Genomic DNA, 17,275 nt, shown 5'->3' on the forward strand with positions numbered 1-17,275 from the left:
CAAATTGGGGAACAGTGACTGATATATATTACTGGATGGAGTGTCCCCACTGGATGTTCCCCACATTGATGAAATCTCAGAGTGCCCTTTAAAAAAAATCAGAAAAGGAAATTTTTAAAGATTGCCCACATCTTAGAATTTGTAATTAGACTATGGAGTTAAGTCCATAAAAGAACAAAATTAGTTATGTGACTTGAATCCAGGACTGTGGCTATGATCTATCTTTTTTCATAGTTTTAAGGAACATTCGGGTAAAGGCTGACAGACTGCCAAGGATCTTCATTGCTTCCAGCAGCCAGGAATGAGGGGGCCCCATCAGCTCTCAACTACCTATTTTTGAGTCATTCTTACATATTGAGTGAGGGAGATTTCTGCCTCTTATCCAGCTCTCCCCATTTAGGTGAACTCCATCCAGTGGTCACATTGCTAAAAGAACATGCTTCTCCTGCTGACTGAAACTGTATAGAAATCCTGCAAGGTCTGGTCTGCTTGGGGCCCCAGGGCTGAACTCAGGAAGAGACAGCAGGTGCCCTTTAATTCAAGGAGAGCTAACAGGACTGTCCAGAACTACTACTCAAGCCTAACGTGTTCCCTGATGTTTTACTTTCAAAGATGCTTCCTTTTCAGGCTTGAAAGGCTTTGAGTGTTTGGGTCTATATTAAAAGCAGACAACTTTGAGGGAAGTATGATGTTATGAATCAATACCTAAATAGGATTTCACTTAGTGAATTCTTTTTTAATGTACAGTTTAAAACCAAATGCAGCAGCTAGAATGGAAGAATTGCTTGAATTGTGAGGACAGAAGAACAAAAAATTAAGCTATTGGAAGCAGAGGTCAGAGAACACCAAAAGAAAATAGCATATCTAAAATAGAGGGGATAAGGAAGCAAGGTGGCTCAATGGACAAGATGCTGGGGCTGGAGGCAAGAAGATCTGAGTTGAAATCTGGATTCAGACATTTCCTAGATGTGTGACCCCAAGAAAGTCACTTAACCTCTGATTTCCTTCTCCAGTTGATCCTTTTGTTGGGCAATGGTAAACCACTCCAGTATAGCCTTGTTAAGAAAACTCCATAAAGAGCTATATAGGGTCCATGGGGTCACAATAAGTCAGACATGACCAAACAACTTGATTAAAAAAATAAACATACCAATGACTCCGTTTAGCAGTTTGCTTTTATGAGTAAATTACAGACCAGTTACTTAGAATATTCCATGCCTATTGGACCTTCCAGAAAAATGACATTTAAAGTTCTACTTCAAAAAGGTCCCAGGCTAATCACAGAGCTAGCTAAGGAATCCAACCTAAATTACAAAACAAATGGAGATTTCATGAACTATCATCACAGAGAAGCAAAATAATGTAGTTGCTGTTGAGGTAGTTGGAGTCCAGAGATGTCTGTGTGTGTTTAGGCAAGTTATTTATTTCCTCACTGTAAAATGAGGCAATTAGACTAGAGAGACACTACAATTCCTTCCAGCTCCAAAGTTATAATCTTTCCTCCTATCTCAGTAACTCTGAGTGGAAATAGGACCTACAATAACACCAGTGTAGCTGCATCATAAAAATGGACACTGATTCATGAATTATTTTGTCAAATACAAAAATAAAAAAATAAAAAACCCTAAGAGTGGGGAGGACTAACCCATACAGCTAGCAGTCAGTTAGGTGGCACAGTAAATAGAGTGCCAGGTTTGGAGTCAGGAAGATATGGATCCAAATACAGCCTCCAACACTAGCTGGGTGACCCTGTCAGGTGAACTCTGTTTGCTTCAGTTTTCTTGTATGTAAAGTAAACTGGAGAAGAAAATGGCAAACCAGTATTCTAGCAATGAAAATCCCCAAAAAGCGATCATGAAGAGGCAGGCATAGCTGAAAACAACTGAATAATCTCATACATGACGATTCCTAAAAGCCAGATACTCACATAAAATGACACGTTAGCATGATCTATGTTCTACTGTATTTTCATTGCTTTTAAAAAATACTTCCCAATTGCATTTCAGCTTCATTGGGTGGCCTTTAGGAGTATTGCTGACCCTATCAGACTCCTGCATTTCACACTTCTAGTGAAAAGGCAAGAGAATGTCCAGACAGAACCTCAGAACACCCAGATTTGAGTTCCCACTCTGAAACTTTCTTGTTTGACTGAACAAGTCATGTAATGTCTCTAAACTCTTTTCTCAAATGAAAAAATGAGATGATAATCTTGTCTCAATCAATGACACAGATACCAAGAATATTTACTATTTATATAAAAAGGATTCTGTTTGGCATTGGGAACACAAATACAAATATGAAGTATACCCTGTCTTCAATTAATTAACATTCTCCTGGTACTGATAAAATTATTTCAAGGGGAGAAAATGATCCTCAAAATGCTATTTAATGGTGAAATATTAATTCTGGTATTTTATATAAAGAAGAAAATGTTCCATATGTTATTTTACTATTCAGATATATAGGCATCTTATACATAAATTTGATTGTCTTTGAAGACTTAAAAATAATTTGAAACAATTTTATTTGACTATATTTTATAGCATTTCATGCATTTCAAATTAATTGCTTCATCTGATACAAGCAGATTTTAGGGACTTTAAATATTCCTTCATATTTATATTCTTGTTTCCCTAATATGTAGGGGAGAGCCTTGCTTATGGCAGGCACTTACTAACATGCTTTATAAAACTCATCGTGAGGCAGGAAGTGAAAGGACAATCATTTACATTTGATTGGAAAGCACCTAAAGGGGGGAGGGGAAACAACTTGCCAATTGACCATGCCCCATCTAAAACCCAGGTTCTCTGATTTCTTGTCCAGTGATTTTATAATGCTCTATAACAGTTCATGAGATTCTTATGTTTACAAATACATTCCCCCAAAAGTAGGATTTCTTTTTCCACTGATCAATGAAATGAAACAAACAAATTTCAGTGAACAATTTGATAGTCCCGTTTAGGTCATTTTTGGTTCAGGTAAAAGGAAACCTGAAAAAATATGAAACGATTGAATCACACTAATGTACATTAAGTGAAGATAGATATTAAAACTAAGCTATAATCTTTAATAATGATATTTAAAATGTCAGCTCAAAATCAAATAACCCAATAAAAATTTCCCTATTCAAAATACTGACATTTTCCCAGAATAGGATTTAAAGAATTTTAATATACATTGTACATAAGAATTTGAATATACATTCTAAATAAGAAAAAGCATACATCTGGAAAACATTCTAAATCCTTCTTATGGATGGCCAACGTGAAACAAAAAAGACAGGGAAACCAAGGCATTTTCTCTGGGATACAGAATCTCACATCATTTTCTGGAGTCTCTTAACAGGAAAAAGGAATAATTGTCATATTCTAGAAATGTCACACTCTGTGTTAGGACTGAGCCCACTTATCTCTGTCAAGGTATTTTATAGTTCTAATCCATTGCATGCCCCCTTTAGACCTCTTTCTCATTACCCTACTGATCTAAGCTGAATGCCATTATATCTTTCATTCTTTTGAATTCCCATAGCACTTGTTTCAGACCTTTTTTTTTTCTTTGCACTTTCACATGCTTCCTTGCATTAGAAGTATTTTCATGCCTTACATCCTATATTGGCCAAAGAATAGCATGCCAACTGTGAATGTTCTTTGTATTCTAACATATAGCACCTTACACAATGCCCCATACATACTAAGCACTCAACACATTTTCTTTTAAATGAACAAGTCAACTTCTTCTGTCTAAACTTTGCCATTTATTTAGTTAGAATTAGTTTGACCAAAGTAGTCACCTAATAAAAGATACCCATCATTTTCTGGCCAAAGGAAACTACTTATAAAGCAATCCCTTTAAAATTGACTTCCAAGTCATAAAATTTCCACTGTCATAATTGCTTCAGTGGAGAGAATATCCACACTTAGGAAATCACAAATCCTATAATACAAGAGTCAGATTTCTCATTAAGTTCTAACAAGGATTGGCCTACAAAACTATGAGTCAGCCTGAAAATATTTTCACAGAAGCTTAAGAAGCTGGTTCAGATTATTTCCCCTGTGTGAATCAAAAGCATGAACCATATTTACTTCTGAAAAAAATCAGTAGCAATAGGACTTACTGCTTTTGCTGCTGTCTTACCATGAAAAGGAATCAATTATATAGCAATCCATTTAATATTAATGTGACAAATCCATAGTTTTAGTTACATAAATATGATCATACCTTTAATTAAATGATGTAGGTAATTTTATAAAGCCAACTAGTTAGAATGTATAAACCCATTTCAGCTCTGAAAAAAAGTGATGGGTAGAATTTGTATAGGTGGAAAAGATGGAATGGAGTGTATCAAAGCATTATAGGATAGGAGATAAGATATACCTTGATAAATATCATAAATGAATAGGCTATACTTTAATAAAGGTAATAAATGGATAATGAATATTCAGAAGACTAGACTAGATTAGCCTGAGTGGAACATAGGACTTCATATGAATAGTTTTGTATAAACATAGAAAATTGGAACAGGCCAATGAAAGTTCCTTGAATGCCAGAATGTAGAATCTAGACTTTGTCTTGTAAGACAATAGGGAACTCTAGAAGAAGATTTTTTTAAATTTTGGAATGAAAGGCATATTGGACTTTCAGTTTTGTGGGGGATGAATTCTGATTAAGTGAAGAAGGATTTCAGATAAGATTTAATTTCAATGATCTTTCGGTACCTAGAGCCTCTATCTGCCATTTGAAAGTTCAGTTCAGTTAAACATTTATAAGTTTTTACTATGTGGGAAGGTGTCAGGAGATACAGAGAAAATAATAAAAAGCTGTGCCTGTCCTTAAGGATTCTACAAAATCATTTAAGATATATAGGTTATAGACACCTAAGTAAATATAAGGTAAATTAAGGAAGACAGCACAGACAACTAGGGAGATTGGAAAAGGCTTCCCAAAGAAAGTGGCATCTGGGTCACCTTACAAAAGGAAATTAAGGATTCTAAAAAGTGGGAATGGGGAGAGAGTGCTCATTAGGAAGGAGCCATAGCCTGAGCAGATTCAGAGGTCTTGTTTATGTGATGCCAAGTTTGGGGAAAAAGAAGTAATCCAGTTTGACTGGATATGGAACGCTTGAAGGAAAGAGATGTGACAAGTGTGTAGAAATGAAGGCTAGAGGTATATTGAAAAGCAACAGACAGCCAAGTATGCATATACTTTGGCATCCTAGACATTACAGATTCCCTTTGCTGAATCCCTTAGCCACACATTTCCTCAGTCCCTGATACAGCAAACCTGTGGCAACATTTCTGTTTCATTTGTTGTGTGGAGCACAGATCTAGACATATTTTGTGGGTAAACAATTTAGGCAAGTGCCCCCAACAACAACAAAAAAACAAAACACCTCCATGGAACCACAGGAAACATTATCCTGGGAATACTGGCACATTTGGACATCCTCAAATACTGTGGCTCCTCCCAAAACAAGGTGGTTTATAAACCTGCTTTCATGGGTCCATTTTCAGCTCCGTTGCTTCCATACACTCTATATACTGCCATCCTACCTCCTATCCTTAGTACTGGATGGACCAAGCTATGAGTCACTTAACATGATTGACCATAAAGACCTGCCCTGAAGAAGGGATGCTGGGAAGTAGAAGGAGATGAATGCCAGAACTGTATTTATAAGAAACAATAACTGACATGAGGCAATTGGAAAGTTCAGTTCAGTTAAACATTTATAAGTATTTACTATGTGGGAAGGTGTCAGGAGTGAGATATGGAAAAGGGAGAAATCAAGGTGAAGATGTTTACACACGAGGGAGAGAAATTGGTATGGAAAGAAACAGGGAGGTCAGGATAGGAAGCAGATGTGAACAGGTAGTCATGAATTTCATAGCTTTCTTCTTGTTTGACACAATGGTGAGAGTGCACTGATAACCAAATTGAGACCATTTAAATTGAGGACCTGAGTTTTCTTCTTTGGAAGTTTTCTGATGAATAAGCCACAACAGATCTTCATTGCTCATTCTTTCTCCATTGTATCTCTACACCATAAGCATATGGAATGCAGTAATTATACAAACTTTTAGAAGCTCTGAAGTGTTATAAAGAGGGATGCTCTGGATTTTTTTGTTAGAACACCATCCCAGGCTGTTATAATTTGCATATCTAGTATAACTTCAGGATCATGCCCAAATAATAAGTAAAACAGTATAGTACTAGGCTTTCGTAATCTTAGAGAATTTAGTGAGTCATTTTGCTGTTCTGACAAGTTTCTTAATAACAGCATTCTTCCTGCATATAGTGATTGCTGCATTGTGGGGCATGGGCATGCCTTTGCTAATAAATAAATACTCTTGTTGCTTAGAAGACATAACCCTAAATAAGACCCTTCAAAAGAAAACCTTATGTTCTTTCCTAATAACTCTAAGAAGAAGGGTAAAGGCTAGATAAACTGGAATAAGGGACTTGCCCAGGACCATACAACTAGGAAGACCAAATTTGAATCCAAGTCCACCTGAGACTCCAGGTCTGGCACCTTATACACTGTGTCATCTAGCTACTCCTAAATAGGTCTTAGTTTGAAAATGGAAGCATGCCATTTCCCATATTCTATGAATAATGAATTAAGATAATCACAAAGATATCTTTTTTTAACATCTGACTTTGGTTTTCCTTTCTTTATCTTTCTTTTTTCTTTTCTTTCATTCTTTTCTTTTTCATTTTATATCATGTATGCGAAGTTTGGTACTCTTTTTTAAATGTATTCCTTTGTTATTCAGTATTTTAAGGCCATATAATACAATTAATAAGGATCATACATCACATAAATTCAAGCAAATAAGATAAGTCCAATGAGAAGCAATAAGATATAATGGATACAGAGCAGATTTCAGAGTGAGACTGGCTAGCCAACCTGGTTGGTTTGGTTCAAGTTCTTCCTCTAAAGCACACTGGCTATTTAATACTGAACAAATCATTTAACACCTTAATGCTCTGGGTATTTCCTTAAGGCTATAAATTATAATATGACCTGTACTGGTAGAAGTTTAGAATACTTCCTGTACAAAATGCAATTGTTAGTCCAGTACCTTTCTAGATATTAAAATTTAGTTTTTCTTAATATATTTCCAGGGGCAGCTGGGTAGCTCAGTGGATTGAGAGCCAGGCCAAGAGACAGGAGGTCCTAGGTTCAAATCTGGCCTCAGACACTTCCCAGCTGTGTGACCCTGGGCAAGTCACTTGACCCCCATTTCCTAGCCCTTACCACTCTTCTGCCTTGGAACCAATACATAGTATGAATTCCAAGATGGAAAGCAAGGGTTTGAAAAAGAAAAAGATATTTCCCATATTTAAATATTCTTAAAGTTGCAGATGTCTCTAGAAATGTATCATCACCATTATCAAAAAAGATTTCTTAATTTCTGATAATATTATATTCATATCATAGCACATGGCTATCCTTAAACATATTGTGCAATACCTCCATATCAAAAAATCAGTCTCCACATTATCTGTTTCTGATTTCTCCTGAGAACACTATTAAAAATTAGTCATCTAAATAATTACATATTCTTAAATTTCTGCCTTTCAGTTCTATAATATTCCACTTAACCAGTCTACTTGTCTATTTTGTCTGCCCCTCCTGCTGACAGACAGTAACTCATATCAAAGAAAATGTTTTATGTGGATTAAGTACCATCTGCTGAATTAAAAACAAATCATTTTGCAGTTGAGTCTGCTTTATAAATGATGCAACATATAATTGGTAATTATGAAGTACATGTGTGTGTGTGCTCTTCAGATTATTTGTCTATAAGGAATTAGAATATGGAGTTAAAGACAAAATAGGATGAGAATCATATTCAATGATAGCCAAGAAGGAGGCTTGTATAGTGAATTTCATCTATCCCCTCTAAAGTGACTCACAGATTACTTCTGTCCAAAAGACATCAATCCAGACATTATTTGATTTAATAAATATTGGTTAGCAAAATATGTACAGAAAAACCCTTGAACTATGATTTATTTAATTTTTTCATTATATCATTGTTGCCACCACCAAAAATATCATACTTGGGATTTTTTTTATTTCTAGTTTTAAAACAAGTTCACACTTAGCTCCACAGATATTTGTTATGGTCCCTAGATAGAAATTAAAGGCCCTACAGAAGGGGTATGGATTGTGTTGAAAATAGTTACACTGAACTTTTAAAATAATGTGGACTGTTGGCGAGGAATGAATCAGAAAGACATAACCTATATTATAAAGCTGAAATGACAGTATGCTAAAGAAATCCATTATAGGGGGAAAATAGAACATCAAGACCTGGATCCATATTGTATACCATAGTCTAGTGTTTAATAAAATGAAGAATATGAATTGCTGGTAAAAGTACCCTTTATTTGAAAAGAATTGCTGGGAAAGCTGGTTTCACCATCATCTTGCTCAAACAAATTGTAGTAGATGAATGGAATAGAATGTTATTGTGCAATAAGAGTGATTATGAAGATTTTAGAGAAATTAGGCAACTTCATTGAATTACCTATAATAAAGAAAAAAATAGCCCAGAGAATAACATGCAAAATGAATTTAGTAATAAAAACAAGAAAACTGAAAGGGGACAAAAATGGATCTTATACTGTAAATAGTAATTATTCTGTTAGCTGATTTTTCTTAGGTGTTTAAGGAGACTGCACTGGGAGTCAGGGATTATGTCTATATGTTAGAAAGTTACTGCTGTCAAACAAAATATGCTCACAATTTTTTTTCATAAATTTAGAACACAAAATGGCTATGATGACCATTTTCAGCCATGATATTTAAAAAGATAATATTGGCAGTGGTTTAGATCACATTTTATATTTTATTTTCTAACAAATTTGGCCTTAATGATTTAGAAACATACATCTAGTTATCCAAATCATTAAGAAAATGTGCTTAAAATGATTAACTTTTGAGAAATGGAACATTCTTACATGTAACGTATCATTGGTCTGATGTAATCAGAGATATCAACTAAAATGTTTGTCCCCTTTCCCACCACTTTTGAATTTTTCAGTAGATGATAGTCTGTCAAAATGATGACTGGAACCATACAAATGCATATAATGTGAACTAGAAAAGGGACAAGAGAAGAGTATCTGTATTTTCATTGATATTTGTTTTCATAGCAAAAATTTGAACATTTAGGAAAATCGAATTATGAAGTATTTGATCTTGTTAATTAGGAATGCATTTAGCTTTCATATAGGAAGAGGGGTTCCCCACAAAAAGAAAACACCATCAATGAATCCCTATTCTCTTTATAATTCCCAAACATCAAACAACTATGATATCTACTTTTTTTACTGTTAGACCATGTTAACTAGGGAGAAACTCCCAAAATCTTTAAATTGTTAGTCCTCATATTTCTATACCTTATAGTTTAGCTCCTCTTTTTATTTGAAAAGCAAAGTAGATTCATTATGCAAATATTTAGAAGCCCAACCAAACAGTGGAAGTGCTCAGGATAAGATTTCTGCTGTTGCTCATTTGTAGACACTACATAAAAGAGAATGCTACCTTGGTATATTTATCTGTGACCAAACTAACTAGAGTCTTTTTATGACAAAATGGAAAAACCAAAGTAATTATTATAAGCAGGTCAATGATGACAATCAAAAATATGATGTCCTATGGCTGGATGAATCTTATTCTTATTGCTATAACTCCTGGAACTCCGGTCACCCCAAACTCATTTTGACAAATGATTTGAGTCTCTAAAATTAGCATGCACATTAGTTTTTTGTTTTGTTTCTTTCATAGAAATAAAAGCATAACTGATTGCATGTTTTGATTGATGGCTTTTATTTTGAATCACTACCAAACTGATTACAGGGGCAACAGAATGAGTGACTGGAGCCTGGAATAGTAGGAAAACATTATCATCTGTTCTGACTCCAGCACTTATGTAATAGCAACTTCCCTCCCTCAGTGGATTTTCATAAGTAAATGAGTAATTTAATTATATTTTCACTTTGATATAAACAAAGACCACTTAAAACCTGTAAAGGAAATATTATGGAACAGTGATTTTAAAAAGTAATGACTGGAGAACTTATTTGATATTTCCAAATAGTGGCCAAAAGATTACTTATTAATCTTTTTTTGTGAAACCTGTCATTAATTCTTTACGTGGATTTTTAAAGTCTTCTGCTATATAAAATATTATAGCCTTAGCCCTACAAAAATTGTAACCTCCAAAATATTTTCAAGTATTAATGAAAAACAATAGATTTTATTTAGCATAGAAACTCAAAATTGAAACTCTAATTGACTATCGATTAAGAATCTCAACAGAAACAGCTAGGATGAATGAAACCAATGACAATCTAGAAATCTCATTTTGACCATTATTTTTAAACTCTTCTTTCATCGAACCATTTATCAAAGCTGCAAACCAACTTTCCCTCAGGAATATAGCCTTGTCCTTGGCCAGTAAGAACATGATGACCTTGGACTACATAATCTTAATAGACCTATTGTTTACTATAATTTAATTTTAGATTAAGGTTATTCAATTTTAATACTTCATGAGAAAGAGTAAAGTAAGACAAGTCACCCAATCAATTTTGTTAATTTTAACAGTAAATAGTAATCAAAAACATAAATTTTGCTAAATCCACAGTTGTTTTATAGTTCTGAGGTTGATAATTTAAAATAAGGATATTCTTCCACTACCTAGTTATTTATATATTAATGCATTTCAAAGATGTTGGAAAAGGCAGTGACTAATTTTTTAAGGTCTGAAATTTTAAGTATCCTAAATGGCATTTGGAGTATTAGTTTATCTTAATCATCTAATTAAATCCAAACTCAAGACAAAGTCCTCTGTCATTATTTTAACTAATTGAGAAAAAAGAAAAGAAATCCTCTGCTCAATATAATTTCTATGAATACTGGTCTTGTTTCCTTCTCCGTCCTTAAAAAGATTCATTTCTTTAATACTTTAATACTTTATTGGTCTTGTGAGACTTCCAGTGATGTAGATCATAATCCATGTATATCCCCTTCTTCTTTGGTCTTCTCTTGGTCATGTTCTCTCTCTCTCTCTCTCTCTCTCTCTCTCTCTCTCTCTCTCTCTCTCTCTCTCTCTCTCTCTCTCTCTCTCTCTCTCTCTCTCTCTCTCTCTCTCTCTCTCTCTCCCTCTCTCTCTCTCTCTTTCTCTCTCTCTCCCTCCCCCCCCCCCTCTCTCTCTCTCTCTCTCTCTCTCTCTCTCTCTCTCTCTCTCTCTCTCTCTCTCTCTCTCTCTTTCCCTCTCTCTCTCTTTCCCTCTCTCTCTCTCTCTCTCTCCCTATCTCTCTCTCTCTCTCTCTCTCTCTCCCTCTTTCCCCCCCCTCTGTCCCCTTATTTCCCCCTCCCTCCTTTGCTTCCTTCTTCCCTCCTCCCTTACCTTCTGACTTAGAGTCAATATTGAGTATCAGTTCCAAGGCAGAATAGTGGTAAAGAGTAGGCAATTTAGGTTAAGTGATCAGACCAAGATCACACAGCTAGGAAGTGTCTCAGTCAAATTTGAACACAGTTCCACAGTTCCGTTTGACTCCAGGCTTGGCTCTATCCACTGAGCCACCTAGCTGTCCTATGGTCATGTCCTTTTATAATGTTTCCCTTGAGGATTCCAGTACAATCAAGGTCTTCTTTTTGGTCATTTTCTATCTCGTCTGCATCAGTATGGCAGTTGAAATGTCCATCCATTCCAATTTCATCTAGGGATAATTCTTCTTTATTTCTGATATTTTCTAATCATACATGTCTTTGATGATATGTCTTGCCTCACATCTAGTGAATAGATCATCACTGAAATTATGTTGCAGCCTGTCCACCATGTGTCTATCCATTGGTTTTGGGTCACACAAAACTGTAATTTCTCAGAAATAATGATGTTACAAAATTCATAAATATATAGCATTAGCAGTCATATAAGAATCTGTTGTCTGTATTAATTCATACCACCAATAAATATGTATCAAAATTAAATTTATAAATTGATATGTGTGATGGCATTACATACAGTGGCAACAGCTTCTAACAATATCTAGTCATGTAAATTATTTTAATGAGAAATTTAAAAACATAAAACTATTGATGCTGATTATAAACAAGTGCATAAAAGGTTAACTGATATAAAATAGCTGCCATATCCAGAAGTCTATAACATCAAAGAAACTACCTTAACTTAGAAAACACTTGATTTTATCAACCAAAGAAATATATTCACTCATAACAACATCAATTAAAATATTTTCATAAGGATAGTCATGGAAGATTATGAATATTGTGTTATCATAACTTAATTTAAAAACTTGAAAAGAGGAAGTTTACAAAAAATCTGTTGTGAAACAAAACTTATGCCCTCCCAAGAGCATTCAAAGTTCAATATATACTAGAAAAACAAAAACACAGAAAATGGAAATGATGTGTCACCAGTTTTATAATAATTTATTATTTTCTCTCATGACTTTGAAACAAACACATTTGAGCTACAGTACTTCAGTTTCTGATATTCTTTATGAAGAAAATTAAAATAACAACTAAGAAGATTTACTATGGAACAGTGCCTAGGCCATGGCATTTTAGAGGCTTGTGCATGCTTGAAAAGATATCTGCTATTATCCTGCAGTATGTCTTTTATGGGGTACTAATAGAAAAAGAATTCCCAATAGGGACAATTTTCAGGTATACCAGTTTGTAAATTATTTGTTATTCATTTTACTAAGTCACATATCGTACAGGGCTAGTCATGCATATATTCTAGAACTCATTATATCTCGCTATTCATTTTCATTGAATATTTTTAAGTCATTAACACTGACAAGCTATACTTTCTTTAAATAATAGTTTTATTTCTAAATGGCATTCTTATTTTCTGGATCCAAGTATGTTCTAATATGATGATATATTGGTCTAAAATGTGGCTCATTAAAAATGAAATATAAAATGGTTCTGAATTAATGAATCTAATCAAGATAAAAAATATAACTACTAGTAGTATGAAATATAGTTTGCTTTAATTTCTGTTGGCTGTGTTTGAACACAAAAAATGGCAAACTTCTTAGGCATCTGGGAAATCAGGCTTTAAGAAGAACCAAGAAAAAGAACCAAGTCTAAATGTTTATTTCTGTTTCATGTGAGAAAAAAAAAGAATTTGTTCTCATTGATTTCTTTTGGCACAGCTTTGTGGTTTTCCTTGAAAGTATAGAAGTTATTTTCTTTATGAACTCTGCTACAGATATATGGACTTGTGTTTCTCAGTCTATTTTTGAACTCTGTCAGCATTGTATTTTTCCTCTGGTGTGTGTATATATATGTGTGTGTGTGTGTGTGTGTGTGTGTGTGTGTGTGTGTGTGTGTGTGTGATGTTGGTTTAATAATACCTTTTTTTCTTTTTTAGCTTCTCCATGGGTTGATAAAACTCGAACGCCAAACAAGATTGATCTCTATGATGTACGGAGAAGACCATGGTATGATAACAGGCAAAAAAAAAAATTATCCACTTAGTTTAAAAAAATGGGTTTTATTTTGCTTCTACCAAAATAGGCAATAAGAAATAATGGAAAGAGTACTAGACATGGAATCAAGATGACTTAATTCAATTTCCAGCTCAGATATTCATCAATAATATGACCTATTCTACCTCTACCTCTCAGAGCCAATGGTCCTTATATATAAAATGAGATAATAATACTTATGGGGGAATTAGGAAGCACAATGGATAAAGCACTGGGCCTGATGTCAGGAACACTGATCTTCCTGAGTTTAAATCTAGCCTCAGACACTTAAAGCTTTGTGTGTTGGCAAATCACTTAACCTTGTTTGTCTCAGTTTTCTCATCTGTAAAATGAGCTACAAAAGGAAATGGCAAACCACTCCACTATTTTTTTCCAAAATTAAAAAAAATGGAATCAGGAACAGTCAGGGAAGACTGAGCAATGACAATAAAACATATACTGTCCCAAAGATTTACAATTTATACAAAATTTTTGAAATCTTTAAGTGCCACATAAAGTCATGTTGTTATTATTTTGATAGAGGCATGGCATAGCAGATAAAAAACTGGCTTTAATATCAGGAAGACAAGAGTTCAAGTCTTGTCTCTGGCACATATTGGCTCTGTGACCTTGGGTAAATTACTTATGTTCCCAACACTTTTAGGCATGTATCCAAGAATGTAATTTACAGAGAAAGTACTAAGCTGCAGTCATAGATTGAGTTTCCTCACCAGGAAGTTCCCTATACTAGTGAAATCATAGAGGCAGGTCTAATCCCTTTTCCTATTATTTTGACAAGTAGTATGAATATTCAGTAAATCATTTGAGTGCCTTTCTAACATAAGTTCTGTTAAAAATATGATAAATTATGTTCACTAAAGAATGCTGGGGTAAAACTAATTAAGAGAACTAGGATTATTAATCCTTTTCACTTAATATCACCAAATGAACTAATTTAGTTGATTATATTATATGATACTATTAAAGCTTTTTAGGTCATTGGAATCTCCATGGAGATCTTCCACCAGTTTATTTATAGTAGTCTTGGGGGAGGAAATGGCTTGAGATAGGGAAAGACAGGTCATCTCTAGCCCTGAATCGAATCTGGTCTCTATTAACCTCAAAGTCATCCCTTGTTTGTTTGATTCAATTCAATTCATTGGCACATGATAACTACTTAATAAAAGCAACCCTGGAAGGACCAAGTATGTCAATTGTGTCAATTGATGAAGTATTTTATCCCTAACATTGAGATAATTAACTCTAATTTTCCTGCCTTTGGAAAAAAACAGATTAAATGCAAATAATTACAAGCAGATATTATGATTTTACTTGGAAATGTAAAATATTATCCTCCTGTTGCTAGTATTCACTAATGTACTGAATTAATTGATGTAAATTGGTCCTTCAAAGCCTTCTTTTCTTTTTTCTTGTATTTCTTTAAATATTTTATTTTCCCAATTACATGTAATAACAATTATTGGCATATATTTTCTGAACTTATAAGATCCAATCCTTTAAGATATTCTTATATTTCTGTAATCTTTAAAATATCTTCAGATATTATTAAAATATAATGGAATTTCATTCTATTTTTATTAACAGGATTTGGAGGGTTGAATCTTATATACTTCCTCTCATGATTCATACAGATAAAAAAAATAATATCAAGAAAAAAAAACAAATTAAATGGTTGGTTGTTTAACTGAAGGAAGGGTAGCATAAATGCCACTGTAACACTTTTCAGTTTCTCAAATCCTCTTCTCTTATGAAGAACTAGGCAAGGCCACAATATGTATGAAATATGGTATATTAATGTGAAAATGTCATTTTAAGGTTTAAAGAGATTTTAAATTTACTTGATACTACTTCCTTGGTACTATTTATTTAATTTTGTATTTTTCCCTCTCCACATAGTATTCAATCTCCTTGGAAAAGTCTTTGTGTTTTTTGTTGTTGTTGTTGTTTTGGCTTTCGAATCTCTACAAATTAAAGTAGTGCCTTGAACATAAAAAGCATGTAATCATTTTTTTAATGAATTGAATTGCATTACACTGAATTAAATCATATAACTTGAGTGTACAAAGCTGAAATGGCAAAAGATGACTATACTTTATAGTATAAGTCAGTACTCAATGCAACTTTTTTCCCTATTTCATTTTTAAAAAATATCCTTTGACATTTCATAGCTGTGTGACCCTACTTAAGTCACTTAAAACCAACTGCCTAACACGTATTGCCCTTCTGTCCTGAAAATGATATATAGTATCAATTGGAAGATTTAGGGTAAAGGTTTTAAAAATAAATTAATAAATAAAAATATCCTTTGTAGGTATATCCAAGGAGCTGCATCTCCCAAAGACATGCTTATTCTAGTTGATGTGTGAGTATCTTATTTTCATATGTATTTTTTGGAATGAAGTCCCTGCTCCTATTGTACCAGAAAATTGAGAAACAGTAGACTGAAAAAGATCCAGTACTTAGAGTGATTTTTGAGGTTAGATAGTAAAGAGATACGCAATGCAAAAAAAAAATACTATACAAAGGTTGAAGGAATTTGCTTTTGAACCAAAGATTATGGTGTAGAGTACAGGGTTGAATTTTCTACAAGCTACAATTGCATTTTCAATTTTCATTCTATATCTTGAGTAACTCCATTATGTAGGTACTTATTTCTGAAAACGGGGGAAATGTGTTTTAGAACAGATATACACAGAGCCATATTGCTAAAACTACATCTAAGAGAAACCAAAGATTAATAAAAACCTAGCATTAGTCCATTTGGGTAGATTTTATTGCAAAAATTGACAAATGTGAAATAGTGAGAATTTCATAAACGAAACAATGAAATAAGATTCAGAAGCTACAGGATTTTTATACATGGCCTTCTCTTTGGGGGAAATTAAAGCAGCTGCAGTTTCTATTGAGGCTCTGTTTTCTTTTTCATTATCATATAAAGGTTGAAGAGTCGATTTTCATAAAAACATCTGTCCTACAATAGAGACTTGCTTTATCATAAGAACAGTATGGGATCAGGAAAATGAGCTCGAAAGCCCTCAAATTAATTTTCCCAAGTAGAAAAAAAATAATCCTGATTTCTAGATTATTTTGCCTCATTAGAAGAGACATTTGATGATATAAATAAAAGCAAATGGCACATACCTGGTTTTGTAAACATTTGTAATTCTGCCCAACTTGAGTTTTGCCCTGAAGCAAACTAGCTCAATTTATTTTTCTAAAAGCTTATAAGCCAGGCTTAGAAAAATAAAGGAGAGTAATGAATAAAGAAAATATGGCTAGAATATCAATTCTCAAGGCTTCAAGGTGAAAATGAAATGAAATGTTGTTTTGGCTCAATTGTTTCTATTTCGTCAGTATCCTACTTCAGATCTCTAAACAACACTGGGTCCTCTTTGAAAGTAGACCATAAATGCTGATGCATATATTTTCTCTGGAGAGAATGGTTTTAGAAATACATTTGTATTATATTTTGCAAAATCAATCATAGGGCTGGAGATAACAAATTCAATTTTCTAAAGAAAGATAACACATGAAACATAATAGTAATGTGGGTACTCCTACTATGTAGTATGGGAACCACCTACTAAGGCTAAGGTTATTGGTCAGTGTGGAGAAAGAAGAAAGGACATCAGAGCATTATCTTTCAGGAAGAATTGCATTTGAGTAAGCAGTGGTTGGACATGGGAAAAGACAGGATAAAAGAACCAGTGAAGGAAACAGAGATTGAAATATTCAA

At 33.8% G+C, this 17,275-nt stretch overlaps 1 protein-coding gene across 12 annotated transcripts in view; it reads left to right on the top strand.

The window, feature by feature from the left end:
- CACNA2D1 (calcium voltage-gated channel auxiliary subunit alpha2delta 1) overlaps positions 1–17,275 on the top strand; it is a 648,555-nt gene that overhangs the window by 497,211 nt on the left and 134,069 nt on the right. For all 12 annotated transcript variants that reach the window (XR_008912227.1, XM_056799476.1, XM_056799477.1 and 9 more), the window contains exons 8-9: positions 13,422–13,491; positions 15,851–15,901. Coding sequence is in view for 11 of the 12 variants with exons in the window: in XM_056799476.1 (XP_056655454.1) it covers positions 13,422–13,491; positions 15,851–15,901 (121 nt within the window). In the remaining variant the exon portion in view is untranslated. The remainder of the gene's footprint in view (positions 1–13,421; positions 13,492–15,850; positions 15,902–17,275) is intronic.

This window comes from Monodelphis domestica, chromosome 5 (assembly GCF_027887165.1).
Source record: "Monodelphis domestica isolate mMonDom1 chromosome 5, mMonDom1.pri, whole genome shotgun sequence".
Lineage (NCBI taxonomy): Eukaryota > Metazoa > Chordata > Mammalia > Didelphimorphia > Didelphidae > Monodelphis > Monodelphis domestica.